General features: G+C 38.3%; 4 protein-coding genes across 6 annotated transcripts; 3 read left to right on the top strand and 1 right to left on the bottom strand.

Moving 5' to 3' along the window:
- Positions 1 to 1,281: 1,281 nt before the first annotated feature.
- Positions 1,282 to 5,223, top strand: LOC121957162 (rod cGMP 3',5'-cyclic phosphodiesterase subunit gamma-like). Its single transcript, XM_042505684.2, has 4 exons — positions 1,282 to 1,438; positions 3,999 to 4,160; positions 4,251 to 4,291; positions 4,382 to 5,223. Exons 1-4 carry the CDS (start codon positions 1,407 to 1,409, stop codon positions 4,456 to 4,458), a joined length of 312 nt encoding a protein of 103 aa, XP_042361618.1. The 5' UTR covers positions 1,282 to 1,406; the 3' UTR covers positions 4,459 to 5,223.
- Positions 5,224 to 5,672: 449 nt separating this feature from the next.
- Positions 5,673 to 8,246, bottom strand: tspan10 (tetraspanin 10). Its single transcript, XM_042504233.2, has 3 exons — positions 7,210 to 8,246; positions 6,505 to 7,085; positions 5,673 to 6,404 (listed from the first exon to the last, which is right to left on the bottom strand). Exons 1-3 carry the CDS (start codon positions 7,297 to 7,299, stop codon positions 6,098 to 6,100), a joined length of 978 nt encoding a protein of 325 aa, XP_042360167.2. The 5' UTR covers positions 7,300 to 8,246; the 3' UTR covers positions 5,673 to 6,097.
- A 4,615-nt stretch (positions 8,247 to 12,861) lies between these two features.
- LOC121957260 (uncharacterized) lies at positions 12,862 to 16,799 on the top strand. Of its 2 annotated transcripts, none has more exons than XM_088069423.1 (4): positions 12,862 to 13,017; positions 14,718 to 14,820; positions 14,977 to 15,103; positions 15,886 to 16,799. In XM_088069423.1, the coding sequence occupies exons 2-4, from the start codon at positions 14,727 to 14,729 to the stop codon at positions 16,163 to 16,165; spliced, it is 501 nt and encodes a 166-aa protein (XP_087925549.1). In that variant the 5' UTR covers positions 12,862 to 13,017; positions 14,718 to 14,726; the 3' UTR covers positions 16,166 to 16,799. The 2 variants fall into 2 exon arrangements, with proteins under 2 accessions (XP_087925549.1, XP_042361748.1); XM_042505814.2 differs by having other exon boundaries at positions 14,974 to 15,103.
- Positions 16,800 to 17,683: 884 nt separating this feature from the next.
- LOC121956658 (immunoglobulin lambda-1 light chain-like) lies at positions 17,684 to 21,453 on the top strand. 2 transcript variants are annotated; one of them, XM_088069248.1, is made up of 4 exons: positions 17,684 to 17,821; positions 17,914 to 18,243; positions 20,054 to 20,083; positions 20,932 to 21,453. In XM_088069248.1, exons 1-4 carry the CDS (start codon positions 17,782 to 17,784, stop codon positions 21,258 to 21,260), a joined length of 729 nt encoding a protein of 242 aa, XP_087925374.1. In that variant the 5' UTR covers positions 17,684 to 17,781; the 3' UTR covers positions 21,261 to 21,453. The 2 variants fall into 2 exon arrangements, with proteins under 2 accessions (XP_087925374.1, XP_087925373.1); XM_088069247.1 differs by lacking the exons at positions 17,684 to 17,821; positions 17,914 to 18,243 and adding exons at positions 19,169 to 19,315; positions 19,401 to 19,730.
- Positions 21,454 to 23,535: the final 2,082 nt, after the last annotated feature.

Below are 23,535 nucleotides of genomic sequence, written 5' to 3'. Positions count from 1 at the left end.
TGTAAGTATGACAACAAGTGCTTGAATGCATTAAAAGCACATGCACCTGCAGTAGTCCAATATGTCAATTCCTTTATATTCTTCTCTCTGCACATCTGCTTTTTTTCCCCAGAGGTTTGTGGGCTCTGTTTTAGCCGTCATTCAGATATTAAATTATGTGAAAATAAAATATATAAAATTAAAGGAGCAATATGTAAGATCTTGGGAGATTTAGTGGCATCTAGCAGTGAGGACTGCAGATTGCAACCAGCTGAAAGTTCTCCCGGTTAGACTTCCTTCAGTGTTTATTTTTTCAGGACATTTTTGGCAGGAACATTATCTGCAGAGATCTCTTTCTCTTCAAAACAAATGGATCAAGTTCTTTTTATTTTATTAAACTGGTAAAAACAACGAATAAAGCAGTTTCAATTTTTAAAAAAAAATCAGTGTTTTTCCAGTGCTCTTGTTGCAGGCTTCTTTTGTCCGTTCTGGTCTGCTGTAGAAACATGGCTTTGTAACATGGCAGTGTCCGTAAACAAGGACCTGCTTCCTATGTAGATAACATCTTTTTCTAGGGTAACAGAAATACAACAATTCTTATTTTACACCAAAAAACTTATTATATTCAATTTCTGTCAATATATCCCCCTAAATCCTACACACTGAGCCTTTTACCAACAGCACATTCATTAGTTGCAGACTCACAATCAGTTGTTGGCATCATAATTATAAATCATTCAGTATATCGTCTCTGAGGATGTACTATCAGACATGTGGCACTGTGAGAGAGTTTGTGAGTCTGAGAGAGACAGTGAGAGTAAATCAATCAGAGGAAGTGAGAGCGTGAGTCCCATACACGTGTCTCACGTGCATGTGTATGAATGGAATAGATTAAAGACAGAAGCTGTGGTAAACCTTCAGATGAGTGGACCAGGTGTGTGTTTGGGTGTGTGAGAGGTGTGGGGATTACCAGTGAGACATAATGCAGCTCAGTGTGAGGGACTGCTGATGAAAGGAGAATGCTGCTGCTGTTCGTGCTTGTATGTTCTCTCAGTTGCATAATATTGCAGATGGTGGGGAGATACTGGGGATATATTTTGTGAAAATTGCACAGTAAACACGCAGATGTCTTCTGGTGGACACCCTGGCAGACATCCTCACTGTTATTCTAAAACATCTGCATTTGTTTTCCACTGTCATGTCTGTGTCAGGTCAGTCTCAGCAGCAGGGTCATCCCCGAAACTGCCTGTCAGCCAATCCCCTAATGTATGTCCTATATGCAACCTGTGTGTGTGTGTGTCTGTGTGTGCAAGTGATGATGGGACTGCAGTTTATTGGTTGGTAGCCTCATAATCTTCTCAGAGTCCGAGGTGTATAAGAAGGATTCACTGAACAAGACTTATCATTTAACAATAGCCCCGATCACTATGCCGACAGAGATAACACAACAACACAAGAGGTGAGTATATGCAACCACTCAGATGCTGTTTTTAAGCTGCATTGTGATTTTGATGCACATGTGCTTTTGGGTCATATTTCAGTTTATCATATGCAGATTAGATTTTTAGTTTTAATATCAATTCATAGGATAAAAAAAAGTATTTCACAAGTTCAAATGTTGGAAACTGGGAAACCAATACATGTTCAAGAAGAGATAGTGGCCACTTTATTAGATGAATCTGTCCAGTCAAATGCAATCCAATACATTTGTACTGTCATAAATTCTACTTCTATGATACCTAGATTTTTTTTGACACTCTCATAGAAGTATTAATTAAATTTTATTTTTTAGCATAGAGCTCATATTGGTGGTGTTGCACTGGAGGTGTTTTCTATTTGTTTGAAAGGGTAGAGGGCAGAGCCTATTTATTGAGCTGCTTGATATTGTACAAGTGTACTCTACTGAGTATATATAAATATCACATAACAGAATGTTATCTCCTTGTATCTCAGACAATCTGATTGAATAATTAATGAGCTATTTTCAGGTTACCACTACAAGCAAATTCAGCATGTCCTCTCAGTAATCTGATTATGAAGATGCTGTGAAGCTTAAAGGCATCATGGTTCATTAGAAACGTGTGTGTGTGTGTGTGGGGAGGGGGATTACAGGAGTCTGCATTTCTTTGATTATAAGTTATTAAGATGGGTTTTGTAATGTAAAGACAATTTGTTTCATATGATATGTTTGTTTCATATCAGTCTGTCTCATGTAGCGCTTGTCAGCGTCAGAAAAGGTTGGGGAGATCTGGAGGTTGTGGATGCGTTGCCTTGCTGTGCTCTTTGTTGGATCTAGTTTTGGTTTTCCATCACCGATGAAGAGCAGTGCACAGCCACTTTCCTAAACTCTGTGTCTGTCAGACAGACTGAAAGAGATAAAGTGCAGACCAATAACATAATGCACTGCAGACTACAGGGAAGGATTTAAAAAAATATATATATATATTTTGACTTCTCAGTGAACACATAATGTAGGATATGCTTTGACTGTTCAGAAAGTTTTGAAAATGAGCAGACACTTCTTCCCAACCAATTATGACACGAAAATATGTCTAAGTGGGCTACTAAGGCTGAAACCTCTCTGCAACTTGCAGTGAAGACACTGGCAGAGAACCAAACACAAAGGGATCAAACGAACTTACAAAGCACTTTAGCTTGTTTTCTTCCAAAGTTAAGATAATGGGCCGATGGTATTCTGTTTTTCATTTAGTAGCCTCTGAGCTTTTCCTTGGTAGGCTGCTTTTGTTTGCTGTTGGAACAATAAGAATGCTTTTTACCAAATCACAGTTTTCTGATTGGCTGCTGTTTGTGATCAACAACAAGACCTAATCAAAGTTGAAATGCAAAATTTCTAAATGTTGCATTTGTTTTACAGCAGTGACTGTACATAATGATGAACAACATGTCTCCACTTTCTCCTAGAGCATTTTCTACCTTTGTGGGAGACACATCTTTTCTCCTTGGCCTTCGTTTAAGATGAAAATGTTTTTATCCCAACACATTTTACTGTTATTGTTGATATTGCTGATAATTTTGATATTGTTTTAGCATGTGTGACGTATTCTCGTGTTCATGTATTTGCCTTTTTACCCTGTAAAGCACTTTGGTCAAGCTGGTTGTTTTTAAATGTGCTATATAAATAAAATTGACTTGTCTTGACTCCTACTGTACAAAAATTAAGCCAAAATATCCTGGAGCCAGATTCTGTGAAGTAGTGATCAGGAGGTGGAGCAACAGTATTGAGTCCCTGCTATATAACAAATAGCAAATAGCGCCACTGATCCTGAGCGCACTTGTTGGCCCACACAACTTCACAATCTTGATGTCGAACCCCCTTTTTATAGCATCAAGTAATTAATTCAAATCAAAGTTATAAGTTAAATAAACACATGAATATACAGCAGTGTGATATGCACTACCCAAAATGACATAAAATAGAATTGGCAAAAATTTATTTGATGTGTAGCATACTTTGACTTTTTAGTTTGGTCCATCTCCCATACGTTAACATGGAGGGGGTGGGCTTTATGACCCATGTTGCAATGGGTGAAGATGTTTTGGTTTCACCTTCAGGGAGTTATTATGTAATGCATCTTTACTGTAATGTCTATGTTTAACATTCATACATATAGTTTCTATTCACATGGCATTTTTGTTTTCTGATAAACTAATGATAATGATATTAGAACTGTCCAGTTTAATTAAATCTGTTCTTTGGAGTTTAATGCTATGTTTTTTAAATGATATAACAGAAAAACAATTAGCGTTAATATTCAGGTAAAATTATCAGCCCACATTTTAACTGATGGGGGCAGTAAGGGACCTGGATAATGGATAAGTGGCTGTTAGTCGGAAAACTATTAAGAAGCACTGGTCTAGAGTAAAACAAAAACGAGAGAAGTGAAAGTGTATAACTGTCCAGCATGCAGTATATTAAATCTGGCAATGATAAGTTTATAATTATTTTCATGCATTACATCCCATAATGTATTTACGACATATCCACTGTCCTATTATAGTTCAAACAACAAAAGTATGAATTTGGATGTGGCCAAACCTGAAGCGAAGACTGGCAGCAAAGCTCCCCTCAGAGTCCCGGGCCCTGGATCCGGCCCCCCTAAGTTCAAACAGAGGAACAGCCGCCAGTTCAAGAGCAAGCCTCCTAAGAGGGGAGTCATCGGGTAGGCCTAAATTTTCATGAGCATCATCTAGAAAGTTTGAGCATTTCCCTGTACATTGAAACGTGTGATTGTGATTTGTTTACTTCTCAGCTTTGGAGAGGAGATCCCAGGAATGGAAGGGCTCGGCACCGGTTAGCAAAACCACTAAGTACTGCAATACAAAAAAGTAAACAAACAACTTTTCCTCTTTCTTAATTGCTGTTTTGTTCTTTCTTTTTCAGACATCACTGTAATCTGCCCATGGGAGGCATACAGCCATCTAGAGCTACATGAACTGGCTCAGTACGGCATAATCTGAGTCTTTTTGGTAGAAAAAAATAAGATTTATATCTACAAAAGGAAACTGATGTGGCAAGTTAAGCAAGTGGAACCTCAGTTATCAATCATCAATATTGGCTCTTCTTTAATGGTGAAGCATGTCAGCAAATTGCTATTCTTTGTTGCTGTTATTTTCTTTTTTCTTTTTTTAATATTAAATCTATTTTCATAAGAATTTCAAGCTGTCATTTTAATGTTCACAATCTGTCAATGCTGGATGTGTCCCTGTGTCGCTGTCTGAGATTGCAGTGGGAGCTGTATAAGCATTTGGTCGCTGGCTTCAGAGACAGAGTTTCTGCACAGTTGTAAACATCAGGTTAATCAAACTCAGAATAAAGCTTGAATTTTTTTTTTTTTTTTCAAAAAAAAGAGTTTCTTATTTTTCCTCTTCCTTTTTGCCAAACGTAGTATGTTGCATAATTCCAATTAGGATGTTTGTCCTTTTTATAAACAATAAGAGTATAAGCTGCAAAATAATCAGAATAATAAAGTATTTTAGGATCAATTTAATCTCTTTTTCTTTTCTCATGAATTTAGCTGCCCATTTTACATTTTGCCAACACTTACTGTAGCCCAATAGTCTCAGATTTTCAGAAATACTCTTCTTTGCATTCTTACAGAAAAAGGTGACTATATATACATATACAATATACTGTACTACTACATATGTGTGTGTGTGTGTGTGTGTGTATGTATATATGTATATATATATAGGCAGCAGTAAAAAGATACATGTTGTCTGGGATTGGTGAGTGTTTTTACAGCAAAATGTAGGTTTAAAGTGTATTATTTTACATACTGTACATTCAGATGTAAAAACTAGCCTTCATGTTAAATAGGTCTTCCTCAGGTTTTGAAACTTTAAATGTCTGACATTCTTTTGATTGAATTTCTTCCTAAATCAAAACATGTATTTTTGCCAGCCAAATAATGCACTTTAGACTGTTACCTTGGCATTTTATGTTGAAATTTGCTTCCTTAAATTTCCTTTATTTTTCATTTACACTGTTAAGACAGGAACAGTAATCAGAGTATTTCCAAAAAAGCTGAGTAAAGATTTTTTTGTTTTACCAGTTACAGTCAGGGTTCCTACTGCTTTAGGCAAGTTAGACTTTTAAAGACTTTTTTAATGTCACCATGGATGAAATTTAAGACCAATTGTACATTAATCAAAACAAACAAAAAACAAGAACCCACATTTTTAAGGACAATTTTGCCCAAATGTTTATTGTCACATAAAACATTCCAGTCAAGCGAAAAACTGGTTAGAACTGGTAAGAACTAGGAAATACCTAACTTTTGTTGGCAAGTTTTCATTGTGATTTTTTTTAAAATAAAAAAATAAAAGATATGACCATTTATTTTGAGATTTTACAATGCAACGTAAAGATGACTCATAAAATAATACTTGCCATGTTTTAGCATTTTTAAGACTTTTGACATATTGATTTAACACATCTTAGTACCAATTAAGGCCTTATTTTTATATTTATGAACTCAATGTCTTTCAAGACTTTTTAAGGACCCGCAGGAACCCCGGGTACAGTGTGTTTACTGCAAGTCACAAACAAGGTGGATATCCACAAGCAGTTAGCACACAATTTATTCATCAGCCCATGTTACATGTAAACTTTATGCCACTGGATGCTTTCCAACAGTCGTGTAGTGATAAACAGAGTCAGTATCTGGACACCCAGAACAACAATTAAAACCGTCCCAATCAGGCCCTCGTGCTGCTCGATCCAACGTGAGATTCCCCCCAGACAACCGCCCAGGAAGATCACGCTCTGTGCAGTAAACTCATCCAGCAGCTGGGCTTGGACACCACACTGAGAGTTCCACACTGTGCCGTTCTCCAGAGGGTCCACACAGCATGTCGCGGGGACGCCACAGGCCAGCACGCCTGGAGCTGAGCAGTTGTAATATCTGCAGAAAGAAAGGAGAAGATAATCCTCTTTCAAGGCATTCGTACATCAAGTGATGTACTTTTTTTTATTAATGTCTTATTTAGTCACCCTCTACTCACATGTTGAGCTCCCAGTCACGGTAGTTGTCAGCCCCACAGCACTGCAGATTGGACTGAATCTCGTCTGTGATGAACCTCAGATCCAGATCATCCTGGTAGCGCACCATGGCTGCTAACATCCCTGACCGCAGGTAGTCTCCAATCTGATCTTGCATGCTGTAGGCCATAATGGCAGCCAGCACCTGAGCGGTGATGAGTGCCAGCACCGCGGCAGAAAACAACTTCAGTAAAGAGCAGTTCTCTCTTAAGGCGCCTACGCAGCCTGATAGGCAGAGCACCGTCAGCACAAAGCCCAGAGTCACAAGTATCAGCATCGGGTCAGTGCCGATACTGCCGATCTTCTCCTGAGCAAAGGACTCTTTACTGATGAGGCCCCACATCCCCACACCAAGAACCACCAGGCCCAGAACTGTGAACACCAGATTGCATGCAAACAGGAAGTATTTTAGGAAATAGTCCATCCAAGAATATCTGTATAGGGGTGGGACGCTTGTGAACAGGCTGTTGTCCTGTCCATCGTTGGACCCTGCTTGGTGAAAGTCAGTGGTGAGCTCCTTGGCATCCTCTTTAGCAGAGCTCGCCTGTGGACACACAGGAAAGAGACTAAATAGAAGTTTTTGAGAACAGACCTAAAGCATCCGATCTACTCAATATTTAGAAAGAAACTAATGTTGCACAAAAGAAGTTGAAAAATTGGCTCCTTACCTTCGGTATGAGCGGACTGGACTCAGTTTGCGTGGTGTCCCTCCTCAACCATGGCAAAGGAATCCTTTTAAGCACTAAATATCTCCTCATGTTGGAGATAATTCTCCTGTTGCCCTTAGCTGGTCAGAAAGACACAAGCTAAAGTGGAACATAGGCGGGAGCATTCGGAACAGTCTGAACAGAGGAGCATGTGAGCCGAGGTGGAGAAACCATGCAGTGTTTAGCCTCTGGCTGCTGTGAGCCGTCGGATTTCTTCATCATGTGAGAGTCACGGTGAGGGGATTAGATGGTTATCAAAGTGTATGTGAGAGACTCACACACAAGAGTCGGCCTCTGATTACCCCAAGAGACTTCTGACGTGAAGTTTATTCACATAAACCACTAAGATGTCATGGTGTTATGTTATGATCTGATAGTACTTTGAAAATAAAGTGGATAGTCAGGCTACAATGGAGTGTGTTTTACACTGCAAACTGTAACTGAAAACAGTTAAAAAGGCAAACAAACAACAACTATAGCAAAACAGTTAACTATGTGGAGATAGGATTTTTCCAAAATAACACCTTATAGCCTAATTAAACCAAATATTGTGACACAAAGTAATTTTACGATATAATATGTAACATATCCACATTAAAGGGATACTTTGCTGACTTTCAACCAGCTTTATCCAATAAAACCATAAATCAGGCATGTCCAAAGCCAAGGGCTAAATTGTGTCCAGAAAACCAATTTTAAACAGCCCCTGTCTTGTCTCTTAAAAGTACACTATACATGGCCCACCACACAAAGTTGTTTATTCAAGCATTTAATTAGCATTTTTTTCTCGTCACCTCACAATGTCAAGACTGTCATACAGTTTGTAAACACAAGTAGAGACTATGCAAGCCTAACTAATGTAAAACTCAAATGAATGGACCTAGCAGCAGACATTGTGGGGACTTTTTTAATTAGTTTTACATTGTTTTAATTTGTCTTAAATTGTTTTAACTTTGCTGTAAAGTCACCATTTTTAGTAATAAATCAATTTGTTATGAACCATACCCACCGTCTTCATGCTGTTTTGGGTCAGCTCAACTCTAGGTTTAATTAGATTTGAACAAATTTTGAATTAGAAAGTCACGCTATACACCCGTAACATAAACTTCCCTTCATCTTATCAGCGTCCTCCCTGCTCATCTAAGCACATATTCACTGGCTCTAGAGCAATTGCTCAAACTAAAGACTGTTGTCACTCTTTTTTTGTGTGCTTGCCAAATGTAGAAGTGTATGGGGAGAGGTATGTCGCTCACCAGAAGGAGCACTGATGTGGAGTGGCGCAGTGAATTTTGGTAGTTGTAGGTTTTCTCTTGAGCAAAACAGCCCTTCTACAGTTTTCCCTGATCATGTAGCGCCCATGGCAAAAACATTTGTGTCTCTCCACTGCATAGACAGTGCAGTTTTATGGTAAGAACATCTTTACTGCTGTGAAATATTTCTTATATAACACACTGAGCAAATCTTCTTGGAACATCCGTTTCACAGCTGTACCTTTATCATAAACAGGACCTTTCTTTTATGGGAGTGAGAAGAGGATTGAGGCTTGTTAAAGTTGCATAGTACTGGCTCCTGCTTGGCTATCACTGTTCAGAAACAAAAAATAACATGCACTCTCCCACATAGTGTTATTTTTGTATTGTCCTGTGTTTCCTTATTCTGCTATTAGCCAAGTGGAGTCATAACAAACAACAAAATCATCCTAAAATCATCTCTACATTTCAACAGTATTCACCCATTATGTTTGCCTTGACGCTGGTATAAACAGCAGTTAGACTTGTTGCTGGCCTTTTATAAACATTTACAATCATGTGACGTAATATGAAACATGAGAATCCTGGTGGTGCTCCTTCTGGTTGTCGTCACTCTGTGAATATGACAGCTGATATATTTCACGTTAACTGTCCTCTGATAAAGTCATTATGAGGTGATGTGCTGCTGTGAGTCAATAAGAAGCATCATGTGAGAGAGAAAATGGGACAGTGAGTTTAAAAAACAGAGAAAGGGGCCTGGTTATCTCACTCGCTGGCTCTGCAGGTCAGCTGCTGTCATTCTTTCCTCTGGCTGAGCTGGACCGAGCTGCACGGAGCTGGAAGGAAGTCGGACTGCTGCTGCAGACAAAGCCCGAGGCTGACTGCTGGTGGACTCCAGATGGGACTGTAAGGCTCATGAGGCTGGACATTGGTGCTGTTGTAAATCTGTTTCCATATTAGTGTGCATTAACAGAAAAACAAACATGAAGTTGTCCCACTCATCACAGACTTCCAGATAACTTTAATTTGATAGTTTGCAATAGATTTCAGACACATAGCTTTCATGAGTTTTGCCTTGTCTCTTTACATAGCAGATGAATGTGTGTGGTGGAGTGCCTGTAGGTGGACCTACACCTGTACTCAATGCTCTAAAAAGATATGCAACTATGTACATTTGCTTGAGATACTTGTTCATTTATTTTACTCTTTTCTTCTAGTTCACTGCATATAGGAAATTATTATAAAGCAGGACATTTATTTGCTTTAGTTTCACTGTGACGATTAAAGATCTGCATCCAAAACTATGATGCAGCTATCCAAAATATAAAACAGTAAAAACAAGGCATTGGGTTTTTTTTTTTTTTTTTATTGGCTACAACATAAAATGCTGCAAAAATAGTGAACAATATACAGTGAGGTGGCGGGTACTCTGCTGAATAATGATTACTTTTATTGAATGTGTTGAAAGTATGACTTAAACTGGTGGTGGATTATTTGTACCTTCAAGTGTTGCTCAATACTTTTTCCACTGCACGTGATGTCTTCTGTGACTGCTCTGCTGCTACTGCACATTTCCACTGATGTAAAGGAAAATATTAATCCAGGCGAACAATGAACTGATAATCAAAAGAGAAACTATATGTCTATACACACTGGTATATACAATGGGGGCTAGAAGTCTAACACCACTTGCCAAGATATTTCTATTTTCCTGCTAAACATGAGACAAAGGAGTAGAAATGCCGCTGGGTCTTTGTAGTGGTCACATACAGGTGCTTTTTGGATACTTCAGGTATACTTCATTTATTCCATCTTATAAAGGGCTAATTTCATTGGTGAAGTATATTCTCAATCAAAATATACCATTTAAAATGCCTTTATTTTACATGGCACTATAGGTTAGAATTACCAATGCGTTGCAACTCACAGGTCTGCATCAAGGTCATTGCCTGCTGTAGTTATGACACACAGCTACAGCGGCCCTTCATATGATGGAGTAAATCCTTTTACTTTCCATTTTCTTTGAAAGCAACACTTTTTTCTCGTAACAAATGAGAGCTTAACATTCAAGGTGAAGTGGAAAGAAAATGTACAAAAATTCCAGTACAATCAATTGTTTTGTTAGTCCCCTTTTGCTTTATTAAAGCTTACAATCAACTCAAGTGGAAGTGGACTCCACAAGTTTGTGCAAAACCTGATGATTCCTGTCATCCCAGTATAATGTGACAACATTTCAAAGAGCTTTTTGTCTTGTCACAGAATACTTGGCTTTCAGTCTTCAAGTGCTCACGTTGACTGGAAGAAAATCCATGATAGTCAGGACTCCTAAATCTTCTTCTCTGGTCTTTGGCCTTTTAATGTTCCATGCATGATCCATGAAACCTTTTGGTGTCGCCATGATTAAACGCTGAAAGAGCCCCTCTTTGCTTTGAATAACAATTTGACACCTGACACTTTTGACAGTTCTGATGTTACAAACCTCACCATCACAATTCTGCTTACTGAACAAAGATCTGCTGGAAACTTGAGGCGCAGACATAACAGGTGAGCATTGGAGGCGAGTGGAGTTACTTGAATAAAACACCTGAGTGTCATTTGAATGCATGTCTTAATGGAAGGGATACAACTCAAGGGAATCTGACCTTGTACAGGAGTTATGCTGGTTGTGTTGGTAAGTGCCATGAATTTGTTATCATTTGATTGCTTACCTTGAAACGCTGCAGAAAGTTAAATATTTACTGTTCATTTTCAATGCACTGTAAAAGAAAACTATTTTAACTTAAAAAGTTAATGTTAATGTGCAGGCTGCCTTGTAATTTTAAGGTGACTTGAATTTTGAGGGGATTTGAAATTAAAGACCAGTTGAGGTACTTTTGTAATGATTCAACTTGTCTTCTCAGTCAGTCAGTCAATTTAAAATTATAAGGCAGCCTGGACACTAACTTTTTAAGTTTAAACAAAGTTGTCACAAAGTCACAGTTTATTTTTATAATGTGTCCTAACATCTTGCGTTTTAAAATATTTTCTAACATTAAAAAATGTTAGAGCTTTATATAAATGAAAACAACATCTGGGTTATACAATTCCAGATGTACAAACCATCTAATTTACTATGACTGGTTACTGACAGAATGGATTATCAACTGACTCTCAGATTTCTTCAACAAATCTCACGAATCCTGCTGTTTCCTTATTTATAAATCAAGATGGAATGGAAAGAGCATTTAGTCCACGCTTTTTGAATGCAATCCAACTGATTTGGTAATATTGTCAGCACTAAAGATGTATAGTACATATGATATTCATCTTACAGCACACAGCACAGTATGTTGTTTGTCGGGGTAAAGTTGTTGCAGATGGCAGGACCCATCGTCCAGCCAGATTACTTTTCAGCAGTGATGGGCTCGCCTCATGTCATATATCAATACTGTCTGCAGACATCAACACAGGATGCAGCAGCATTAACAGTCTTTCAGATGGAATAAGGCACTCCTATCTGGAGTTGATCAGAGCAGGAATTTACTGCGACAAAAGGTATTTTATTTCAGCGCTGTCAAGTGCGAGCATTCCTTTGCCCAGTCTTTAAAAAAAGACGGAAAATGTGCTTTAGTGCTGGATATTTTTCTGCCTCTTTCAGGTCCAGCTGCCCAAAACTTTCCAGATTAGAAATCTGTCCTCCATCAGCAATCAGATTATTTCCATACAAGTTATCTAGACTCATCAGGGGCGTGTTAATGTCAAATTGAGATGGAGGAAATCAGACAGCAGCTTATTTGAGTTCGGGATGTCGGCAGTCTCGTGCTGAGGAAACCTCCTGGGGGCTGTATATTTTTCTCATTACCGTATAACAGCCGTTTATTATTGATTCATTCTATGATATTAAAATTATTAAAAACTCAATGTGTTTTCATTCCCCCATTTTCAGCTTCATCAAGGGCGTGTGGCTCTGTTTTTTGATCATCTCTGACAGTTAAAGGGACCATTGCCGGCTGACTGTCGTAACCCAGCTGTTGAGCAGATTGTATTACAGTAAGCAGTAAGAATGTTATGCTGGAGCCATACTGCTTCATCAAACACCTCTTCTGGATTACAGCCCATAGGGAGCGCAGTTGCCCTACACCACTCACAGCGGCTCACAGACATATGGGGGATAGATGGAGCATCGATAGGGGATTATCAGGACCTCCCATTCAGGGTCTGTGGGTTATTTAACATTGTAGTGGATCCGCAGTCTGCTAGAGACATCTGAGGCTGCAGTGGAAAGCATATGTGTGTGTGCATGTGTTAGAGGAGCTTTTAAGTGCCATGTTATGTGTGCACGTGCATGCATGCTAAAGGAACAGAGTGTGTCTCCACTGCATCACTGGAGTGGGTGGGAGCAGGTGGGGGATGAGGGGAGGCTTTTATAAAAGAGTGCTGCCCAGGTCATGTTTTCTCAGTGTGTCACTGCTGAAGGATCGTACCACAGAGCCTGCTCTGCTGCTGTGACCTGGAAGAACTCCTGACACTTCACAGACAGGTAGATGACATCATCATGACTCACATATATATTCAGAATCGACATGCAAAACCTTTGCTTCTTATTGTCTATCAAAAAGTGATTTATCATTTGCAGATTCAGTTAAATATATGCAAAGCAAAATCCAAACTTTGTCACCCAGTGAAGGTGTGAAAGTGTGTGTGCTTATACTGTGCTAAATGTCCAAGTTTTCCTGGCATCGCTTTCCCACAGTAGAATAAATTCTGAGATTCTTTACATAAAAGTAGAAATACCGCAGGGTACAAATTTTCCATTACAAATTAAAATCCTGACTTAAAAATGTCACTCAAGTAAAAGTATCAAAACTAAAATTACTCATTTTGCTTAATGGATCCTTTCACAGTTTATTGTTATATTCTGTTTTGGTCACTAACATGTAAGAGCTTTAATGTGTAAGTTCATCAATGTGGAGACAATTTTATAAACCTCTAAGCAGATTAGTAGTGCAGTACAGCAGCATGTCATGAAAGCCTATCATGTTTTTTTTAATGTAAAAAGCAACTGTGATTGTCAAATAAATAAAAGGACTTTAGAAAATGTATGTCTTATTCACATTTCACAACTGCTTCCCTGTGCACTTGCTCCTCAGCAGTGGTGCCCCCAGAAATTTTCATTGGGGTGGCCAGATGGGGATCACTAGAAATCTTGGGATGGCACCACAAAACTAAAAGCCAATACTGAGTTTCTGGAATATGAGAATGCTGTTGAAGCAATAAGAAAGATGAAAATTATGTCAATATGCATGTTACATTGCATATTGATATACTTTAGCTTGTTATGTTTCAGTTAATGTTACTAAGTACCTCATGTGCATAGAATAATACTGGTATAATTAACACTTTGAGTTCCACATCAATCCTGTTTTTTCCTAATGTTTTTTGAATTTATACGTTAGGTGATTCATTGTTCTTCAAATGGTCTGGTTGTCCTTTCCCCTAAAAAGACAAATATACAGCTTTAATTTGAAGGTGTGTTCATAAGAAACAAATCATTTACAACAAACAACAAACAAATCGTTTCATATTTAGGGGAAATCTGTTGGTACCCATACAATCCTTTTGCATTGAAAGGTTTCGAGATAAGAGTTCAAGGGACCCGTTTGAAAACAGCCATGCCAGTTGTTCCTATGCTAAATTTAATCCTGACTTTGGAGCATTATTTAGCCCCCTTCCTGACAAGCTAGCATGACATGGTTGGTACCAAGCACATTTATCAATAAAATCTTTTAGTTTCATATGATGCCAGTATCATCATCATCATCATCATCTCTCTTTAAAACTCAGCCCACAACAGCCTCTGAAAGATTGTAATGTCAGCCATGAATGCCAGTACCCACGTGGCATGGAAGAGGTTAAAGTAATAATTTTATTTAAAGGCAAAATCCCAACTTTCAAAATGGCTCTTAATTCTGCATATGACATTTAGCAAGTTGCTCTTAATGATGCAACATGTCAACATTCATACTTGAAGCTATGCCTAGTTTCACAAAGCACTAGTTTAAAAAATAGTGCCCTACAGCCTCTTTAAAACAGTATATCTGTTTTCAGTTACTTTTGCCTGGGAGGGCCCGTGGGGCGATTAGCAGTAGTATCGCAGGGACCACGGCCCCCTTTGCCCCCCCTTTAGGGGCTCTACTGTTTCTCAGCAGAACCCACATCTTATATTACTGTTTTTGTTAGGTGAGGAAGATGACGATGAAGGGAATTCTGGTCACTCTCTGCATGATCTTAACATGTGGAGCTCAGAAGTGGAAAGAGGAAACCTCCCGCTGGGACCCTAAAGGTCAGGGATGACGTGTCAACACTCTCAATTTTCCACAATCTGTAAATGCTTAGCAAAAAGGTTTTATTTTTTTAAGCACATAAATCCAGATCTTGTTTGAATAGTTCAGGTAGAAAACTGGGTTTTACTTCTGCTCTAAATGTCTGTCTTCAGCAGAACACACGAATGGTAAGACTTGCTCCAACCTCACGCAGGTGCTGGACAACTGGAAATTTGCAATACTAACCCAAGTGAAAGACCTGCTGATCAATGACCACGCCTCTGTCCTGCCTGAGTACAACAGGTGGGTCTCAGTAGCTCCTGACTGTAAACTGCAGTGATGTTGGATGAAGAAGCAAACACAAGACACAACAGGCCAAACATTGAGAAAGAGCAAGAATAACAACAGTGACGTCAGTGAACATTTTATTGTTCCTTGCAGTCATACGAAATTAGGAATTATATAACTTCCTTCGCTCAGCACATGACCACTGACCTGTCAGAGCCAGTAATTTGATCCATCATTGCTCTGGTCCACACAAGGCTGACAGTGCTTTCTAAATGACCTCACTACCGTGACTGAGCCAACAGAAAACAGGAATTGTTTTCAGCCTCATGTTCTTATGAATCGTGTGTTTCAGGCAGATGTTAGTCCAAATCAATGACCCTTTCGTTTTGAGGTTGGCTCTGGGCGATGACAACAACAGCTAGTTTAATGTGAACTTTTCCTGAGTAACTATTTAAGGTGCACTTCAGGCTCACTGCAGCTATCCTTTCTTCAGTGTGTGCCGAAAATCTGATATTTTTGTCCTTTCATCTTTTTTGAACGGACTTCCGTTCTTTTTGTCTGTTACCCTGATGTTTCCTGCAGATGATGGTGCTGTTCCTGCTTAACAGCATGTCGTGACTTTCATGTTCATGTTGCCAATTTGCTTGACTCCTCTTGTTTGTTTTGCCAATAAACATTTTTCCTATTTCATGTGACCTTATGGAACATTTCTCCGCCAAAGCTCTTTCACTGGTCATTCGAATGCTGAAATAATTTACTCATTTGTTCTTTCCTAAAATATCTCTGCATGTGTCCAGGATCCAGCCTCTGTCAAATGCCCTGGGAGACCTCTACAGGGAGTTTAACATGCTAAAGGACGAGCTAGGGAAGCTCACTGCAAAGTTTGACGGTGTGGAGGGTTTTGTGGACGACCTCAAGGATGGCAGACTGGCTTTGCCTCAGCGGCCCATAATGAGGGTTCCCCCTGGCGTTGGTCTGAGGTCTCCACTGCGGGCGCAAATGAGAGCTCATGACAGGGGCATTATCAAGGGGCCAACATTGCTCAGAGCAAGGAGAAGAGGGCCACAGAGACCTTAGACCTGTCAATGCTGATATATCAAAAGTTAATATGTATATATATTTTTTTCAGGAGATGATTATATGATAACATTGAAAAGCGTATAGGTATTTGAGTACAGGTTACATAAATAATAAATAAAGAAACAGTGGTACATGGTGTAGAAAAATAAATTTTAAAAGAAGTATTTATCATTGCTTTTCCGTACAAAGTCACTTTTAACCACGAGGTGGCAGCATCAATCAGTTTATCCTGACTTTCATTCCACTACTCTGCATTAATAGCTGGACATGGTGTAACATTATGACTGAAAAGGGAGTCTCAGTGTGATGTAACACTGTACTTTTTTGCATCAATTAACATTGTAAGACCATTGTATTTGATCTGTTTACTAACCAAATGATTATTAAAAACTGAGTTACAAGTTTCAGTATTTGGTACACTGTAAATAGACTCTATCTTTAAAGCTACTATGCAGGACCTTCCTGAAAAACAATGTATACTGAAATAATTCCTCTCCTCTGCTTTGCCCTCTGCCTGTATTTTCTTATTGTCTTCATATTTTCTGTTCATCATGGTTATTGGCATGCAGAAAATCTCCAGGTAAATACACCACCTCATAAATGTTGACTGAGAGGAATTAATTCACTATAACTCTGTACAGTGTTTTTTTTTTGTGTGTGTGTGTGTGTAGGAAAAACTTGCCATACAATATTGTAATAAACACTAAAATGTATAGAAGGTAACTAACCTAAGGCTTGGTTGATACAATAAAAGGGCGTGGTTTTGTTATGAAGATTAAATATACAGAGACAACAAATGCATGACACACATGGTACATTTGTTACTACATTTGAAGTGAAATTTGAAATTCTTTATCACGTCTGACTCATTTGCCAGGATGTTACAAAAATCAGATAAATTAATCAAATGAAACTGAGTTTTCATTCTTCATCAGTGAAGCATCACCTCTCAACTCCTCCCTCCCTTCCTTCCCAGGATGCACCTGCAGGCCTCCTCTCCTTATTTATAGCTCTATGTAAATGAAGAGGTCAAGTGTCTGCTCTCTTGAAAATCTGACACAGCTGTGACTGACAGGAAACACACTGATGTTTCGAATATTAACATGTTGGTATTCAGTTTACCTCTGATGTGTTTGAATAACGTACATGTATAAAGACTCAGAGCTCATATCCTGCTGCAGACGTCTGTTGTAACTTTGTAAACTTGTAAGCAAAGTTATTCAAAAAAATATGAAACTTTAAAGCAAGAATTCCATCCTTAGGGTACTAAAAATAGAAATATATATATATATATATATATATATATATATATATATATATATACACATATATATATATATGAGTACTGATACTGATACTGATTAAGGTTTTCATCTGTGATGAAAATGATGGATCCATTTAAGACATTTCCCTCCACAGAAGACAAGAGTAACAAATCTGAGAAACCATGCAGTTTTAAGCAAAGCTCCTCCTCCTTTCAGTGACTCTCAGTTTCACTGTTGTATTAAATTGCTCCTCCATCACCTCCTCTCCTCATTCTACGAACCCTCTAATCTGTCAGCAGTCAGCTCACTTTCCAAGTTACAAGACCATTCTCAGCACACACTGACAACATGCTGGGGATGCTCTGCACTCTCATCACTGCTCTAACATGTAAGGAGGCTGACTTGCTGCAGCTCTGACCTCATGTTTGATTCATCAGTCTGTGTGTTTCTCTTGACTTCATGTTCTCCTGTTGTTCCCAGGTGTGAGTGGTGTGACGGTGGTGACACAGAAGCCTCCTGTTGTGACGCTGAGGAAAGGAGAGACAGCCACCATGGACTGTAACTTGGGGACTGTTACTAACAGTGCAGCTCGCTGGTATAAACAGATTCCTGGAGGAGTCCCTCAGTATGTACTGAGGTTTCATCACAGCTGGAGCTCTGTTTATTATGGCTCTGGTTTTTCCTCTCCCAAGTTCACATCTAATCATCAGTCACAAACAGATTATCGATTGATCATCAACAATGTGGAGGAGGGAGACTCAGCAGTCTACTACTGTAAAACATGGGACAGCTCTGTCAACCAGTTCGTATCACAGTGATTTTCACTGTGACAAAAACCTCCTCTGAAGTACTTCTGCTTTTCCAGTGTCTGAGAGAATGTGTTGTATAATAGAGCCATCAAACAACACTGTGTAACAACACACTCCTGTATAATAATCTGTTCTTAAACATTTGAATGCTCATATTGGATTCATTCCAACATTAATCAACAGGACACACTCGTACCTTGAATACATTCTTTAAGGATGAAAAAAAATGCATGAGCAATGTACAAGTACATACACTCCACCTTCGTTCATAACGTCTTAAATCTTTATAAACTGCTGATCCAGGTTTTAGGCGTGACTGTATCTTGCCACATATAGTCTTAGAGTTCATACACACTGGTTTGAATACACAAACTGTGATAAATATTTTCTGGATCCATCAGTTGTTGCCCAGGTAGTGATAATTGTTACAGTTCAAACTACAGTAACTGTGACAGTAATCTGACTATGAATCCAGTTTTATGAAATAGATCTCAGTGTTCAGCTGAAACAAAACCAAATGAAAACGTCATCTTGACTTTAAATCAGGTCATCCAGATGCAGAGATCCTTCATTTGGTTTTATATGACTTTTATTTTTTAGGAAACATGTTTGTTTGGTGGGAATTAAAATTAAGATGTGGAAAGATACCGAGATTAGAAGTAAACATTTTTGCCATCACACCTTCTTAATTAGAGAACACTGTTTAATTTACAAACAACAGAGAGAGATGCATATGACCTTATACACTGGTGATATGATTCATTTAATTATTTAAAGATATTTGAAGGAAATCTGACTGGAGTTAAAAATATCTAGACTACAAACACAATCTGCTCATAAACATGAATGAAATATAAGATTGGTATGAAATGTTCAGTGACTCAAATGTGTCAGTAAAAGCAACGTTAAAAGTAAAACTCCTCCCCATCTTCTTCTCCTCTGTGTCTTTATAAGCTTCAGTCTCTCTTCTCCTCACACTCCAAACCCTGCTCACATCTCAGCTCGACAGTAAATTACACCACACACTGACAACATGCTGGGGACCCTCTGCACCCTCATCACTGCTCTAACATGTAAGACATTCTTCGCTTTACTTTGACAGCCCACATTTTCAAACAAAAACCTTTAACTCGTGTATTTTTCTCTGTATGTTGACAGATGTTGATGCAGTGATAGTGCTGACCCAGACGCCTGCTGCCCACACAGTTTCTACAGGACAAGAAGTTGTTCTCAACTGCAATATTCAGAGATATGATGGAAATTCTGTCAGCTGGTATAAACAGGTTCCCGGTGAAGGTCCTCAGTATGTTCTGAGATTCTATTATGCTAACAGTGCACTCAACTTTGGATCAGGATTCTCCTCAGACCGATTCAACTCTAAAGCTTCATCAAACATTGATTACCAGTTCATCATAAAGCGGACAGAGACAGGAGACTCTGCTGTCTATTACTGTGCAACATGGGATGACAGGGCTTCTGCAGCTGTACCACAGTGATTCACACTGTGACAAAAACCTCAGAGAGAGACTCAATACAGATTTTTTTAAAAAAAAATATGACCAAAATCAATTAATTCAACACAGTAAAGTTGAAGCAAAACAAGGGCAGACTTTACATCAACTCCTCAGGAGGGACAAAAGTGTTTAAAACAATCCCAGCAGTGTTTTTGGAATATAATCAGACTGATGAAGTGAATGAGACGTTGACAGTGAAAGTTGGTCTCAACAGGATGTTTCAGTTCCACTCCCCTCATCAGTGAGAGTCAGGAGGTTTTTGTACGGCCATGTGTACAAACTGAATCACTGTGGTATTCGGACAAGGCACCAAGCTGACTGTGACAAGTAAGTACTTTATAACTCATCATTACACAGGATAGATATTCTGATATGTATTGCAGATTTAAATTTGTCTTTACTTGTTTAAAAATATTTAGAATTTTTTTATTACAAAATTTATTTGCATTTTTTTGTAGTTGTTATATCATCCTTAAAACAGCACAAAGCTGTTTTTAAAAACAAAATCAACATTTGACTGCATTATATTCAAAGTTCTTATTCTTCTTGTTCTTGTTCTTATTTTTTGATTGTTAGAACTTTTAAAGAAACACAAACCAACTTGTACAAGATTGTTTTAACTTTTAATGTTCATTTTGAGCTGACATTTATTTTAAGAAGCTTTACAATTACAACTTTTCTATCATTTGTCAGTCGCAATTAACACAATTGTCATAGTTGGCCTAAATGTGTATTTCATTAAGTTAAAGAAGAACATGATTTTAAAATATAACTTTTTATTTTTATTGTGTATTTGACTAAAAATAATATTTGATTTTTAAAAATCTTGTAAAAAAATGTAATTGATATCTGCTGTTGTAATTGATATCTGCTGTTGTTTAACACATTGATTAATGATCTCATGTGCTATTTAGTTATTGTGATTGGATTTGATTTTTTGGTAAATATTTCAGATGTAATCCTGAGGGTATCTTATGTCAATGAGAGGTTTTGTCAAAGCTGATATCCATCTATTTCAGATGATTCAAAACTCTTTTAATTCTTCAGATTATGTCATTAATGACAATCACAAATATTTCCCTCATGAAATACTGTGTCGTGTTGTTTTCTATGATTTTAACTTCTCTGTGATTAGACTCCTAGATATCTGATAAACGTCCTTTGTGTATTTTCAGGCTCCAGCATCTCTGCTCCCGTCCTGACCGTCTTCCCTCCGTCCAGTGTTGAGCTCCAGTCCAACAAAGCGTCTCTGGTCTGTCTGTCCAGTCAGTCCGTGCCTTTTGCAGATGTCACCTGGTTGGCTGGCGGGAGTCCAGTGAGCAGCGGCGTCTCTACCAGCACCGCTGTTCAGAAACCAGATCAGACTTTCCAAATCAGCAGCTATCTGGCCATCCAGACGTCAGACTGGAACATGGATAAGGTTTACACATGTAAAGTGTCTTTGGGCTCCCAGACTTCAGAGAAAATCATCAACAAGTCCGTCTGTCCCACTGAAGAACAGTAGAGGAGCAGAATGACCATTTATCACCTGCCTCTTTACTGTTCGGACTGTTTGCTTGTTAAAGGTTTTACATGTTAGAAAAGATGTGTCTGCATGCTTGTAATAAATGTTGTGACAGTTGGGCGGAGGTGTTGTATCAGCTTTGCAAATGCTGCATTTTTAATACTCATATAATAAAATGCCTTAATCAAAGAAAGTGTTTGTCTTTGTTTGTGGCCATTAAAACTTTATTTAAAAGTGTGATATTTCTGGTGCAAATATTGTTGCCTTTGCAAGGTTGTTTTTCCACTGATGCTCATCTCACTGACAATTAGAGTTACTGTAACAGACAACAAACTATTTGTAGTTTGTTTTTATCTCCATTTATTTATCATTATCCTTAGAAGTATGTTATTCGGTGTGAATGTGCAATTAAACGACAACAGAAAGATCAGTATAGCCCTGCCTGGTTTTAGTTGCTTACACTATAGAGAGACTGCCAGGAGGCAGCGTTTTGCTTCGATTTGCATAGTTTTTCTATCGTTATTTGTTACTTTTATTGCCTTTGGAGGGAAATGCCTTTAATTTGTCCTTTATAGTCAGAATGTATGTAGAATTTGCAATTTTTTTATTATTTACAAAAATATCAGAATGTCAAAAAAGCAGTTTATAGATATCACTTAATATATGTGGTGCTTAATGAATGGGCTTCATGCATTAAAGTTTTAATTCTTTAGTACAATTTAGCAAGTTTTTTTTTAAAAAATAAATTAACAACAGGCATCTGTGTATTGCAGGATATAAACTTCGTCTCTGCACTCATGTTCATATAGCTCTAGAACTGAGCTGAGCAACTTCGCTCATTCTCTCCTCCTTGTTGCCAAATACAAGCATTTTTGTTTTTCTCAATTAATTTAAAAGAAATGTAATTGCATACAGCACGGGCTTGCTGTAAGAACTGACAGCGTGAGTCTAAGGGACTAAGGTCACTTGGTGAAAGATTATAATAAATCTGAGTGTCACCTGCGTAGCTGTGAAAAGAAACATTATTGTCACTCACAATTTAGTCTAGAGGGAGCATGTTGATGCTGAATGACAGTAGCCCAAGAATCGAGACTTGGGGGACTTCACATATCATGGTGATGTGCTTAGATTTATGACCACTTTATCGTTTGGTATCTTTCAGTAGACTTTAAGAGTACCATAGAATAATCAGTTTTTAATGTGTGTTTTATTGGTTGGAAACACATCTTTATTCACTAAATCTATAATAGATGTTGTCAGGTTAATGTAACACTTTCATGTGGTTGGGTTTTTCGGCTGCCAGTTGCCATTTAGACCTGTTCACAAAAAAGGACAAATGCAACTAGATGAATATTTATCACATGTTTCTTCTACTGTCATCACTATATGTTCACCAGACTATTAATTATCTGAGTTTAGATCAGAAAATGAGAATCTGCTGGAAAGTTTGGAATGTTTTTTTTAATGACTGGAAAAAGACATTATATTTACTGATTTTCATCTTATAGTGAGCATATTGTCAGTATTTGCGTTCAAGTATATACACAAGGAACACTGTATTTAACTACCAATTGTAATTATATGATGATTTAATTTAGACTCCAATGTGAATGATTTAGAAGTGATTTAGATTTATAAATGTGGAAGCAACATAAAATATTCACTGTTGGCTTTACTCACAGTCAAAATGTATTAGTGACTCAAAAGGCAGAAGTGTTAAGTGAGGAGGTTTTTGTCACAGTGAAAATCACTGTGATACGTACTGCTTAGCAGAGCTGTCCCATGTTTTACAGTAGTAGACTGCTGAGTCTCCCTCCTCCACATTGTTGATGATCAAACGATAATCTGATTGTGACTGATGATTAGATGTGAATTTTGGAGAGGAAAAACCAGAGCCATATTTTACAGAGCTCCAGTCGTGACGAAACCTCAGTACATGCTGAGGAACTCCTCCTGGAATCTGTTTATACCAGCGAGCTGATTGATCTGTAACAGTCCCCAGGTTACAGTCCATGGTGGCTGTCTCTCCTTTCCTCTGCGTCACAACAGGAGGCTTCTGTGTCACCACCGTCACACCACTCACAACTGGAAACAACAAGAGGACATGAAGTCAAGAGAAACACACAGACTGATGAATCAAACATGAAGTCAAAGCTGCAGTAAATCAGCCTCCTTACACGTTAGAGCAGTGATGAGAGTGCAGAGCGTCCCCAGCATGTTGTCAGTGTGTGCTGAGAATGGTCTTGTAACTTGGAAAGTGAGCTGACTTCTGATA

Source organism: Plectropomus leopardus, chromosome 18, assembly GCF_026936395.1.
Source record: "Plectropomus leopardus strain MGB_pleo_1.0 chromosome 18, ASM2693639v1, whole genome shotgun sequence".
Lineage (NCBI taxonomy): Eukaryota > Metazoa > Chordata > Actinopteri > Perciformes > Serranidae > Plectropomus > Plectropomus leopardus.
The sequence above is the reverse complement of the archived record's forward strand: the minus strand, read 5'-3'. Positions and strand labels throughout refer to the sequence as shown.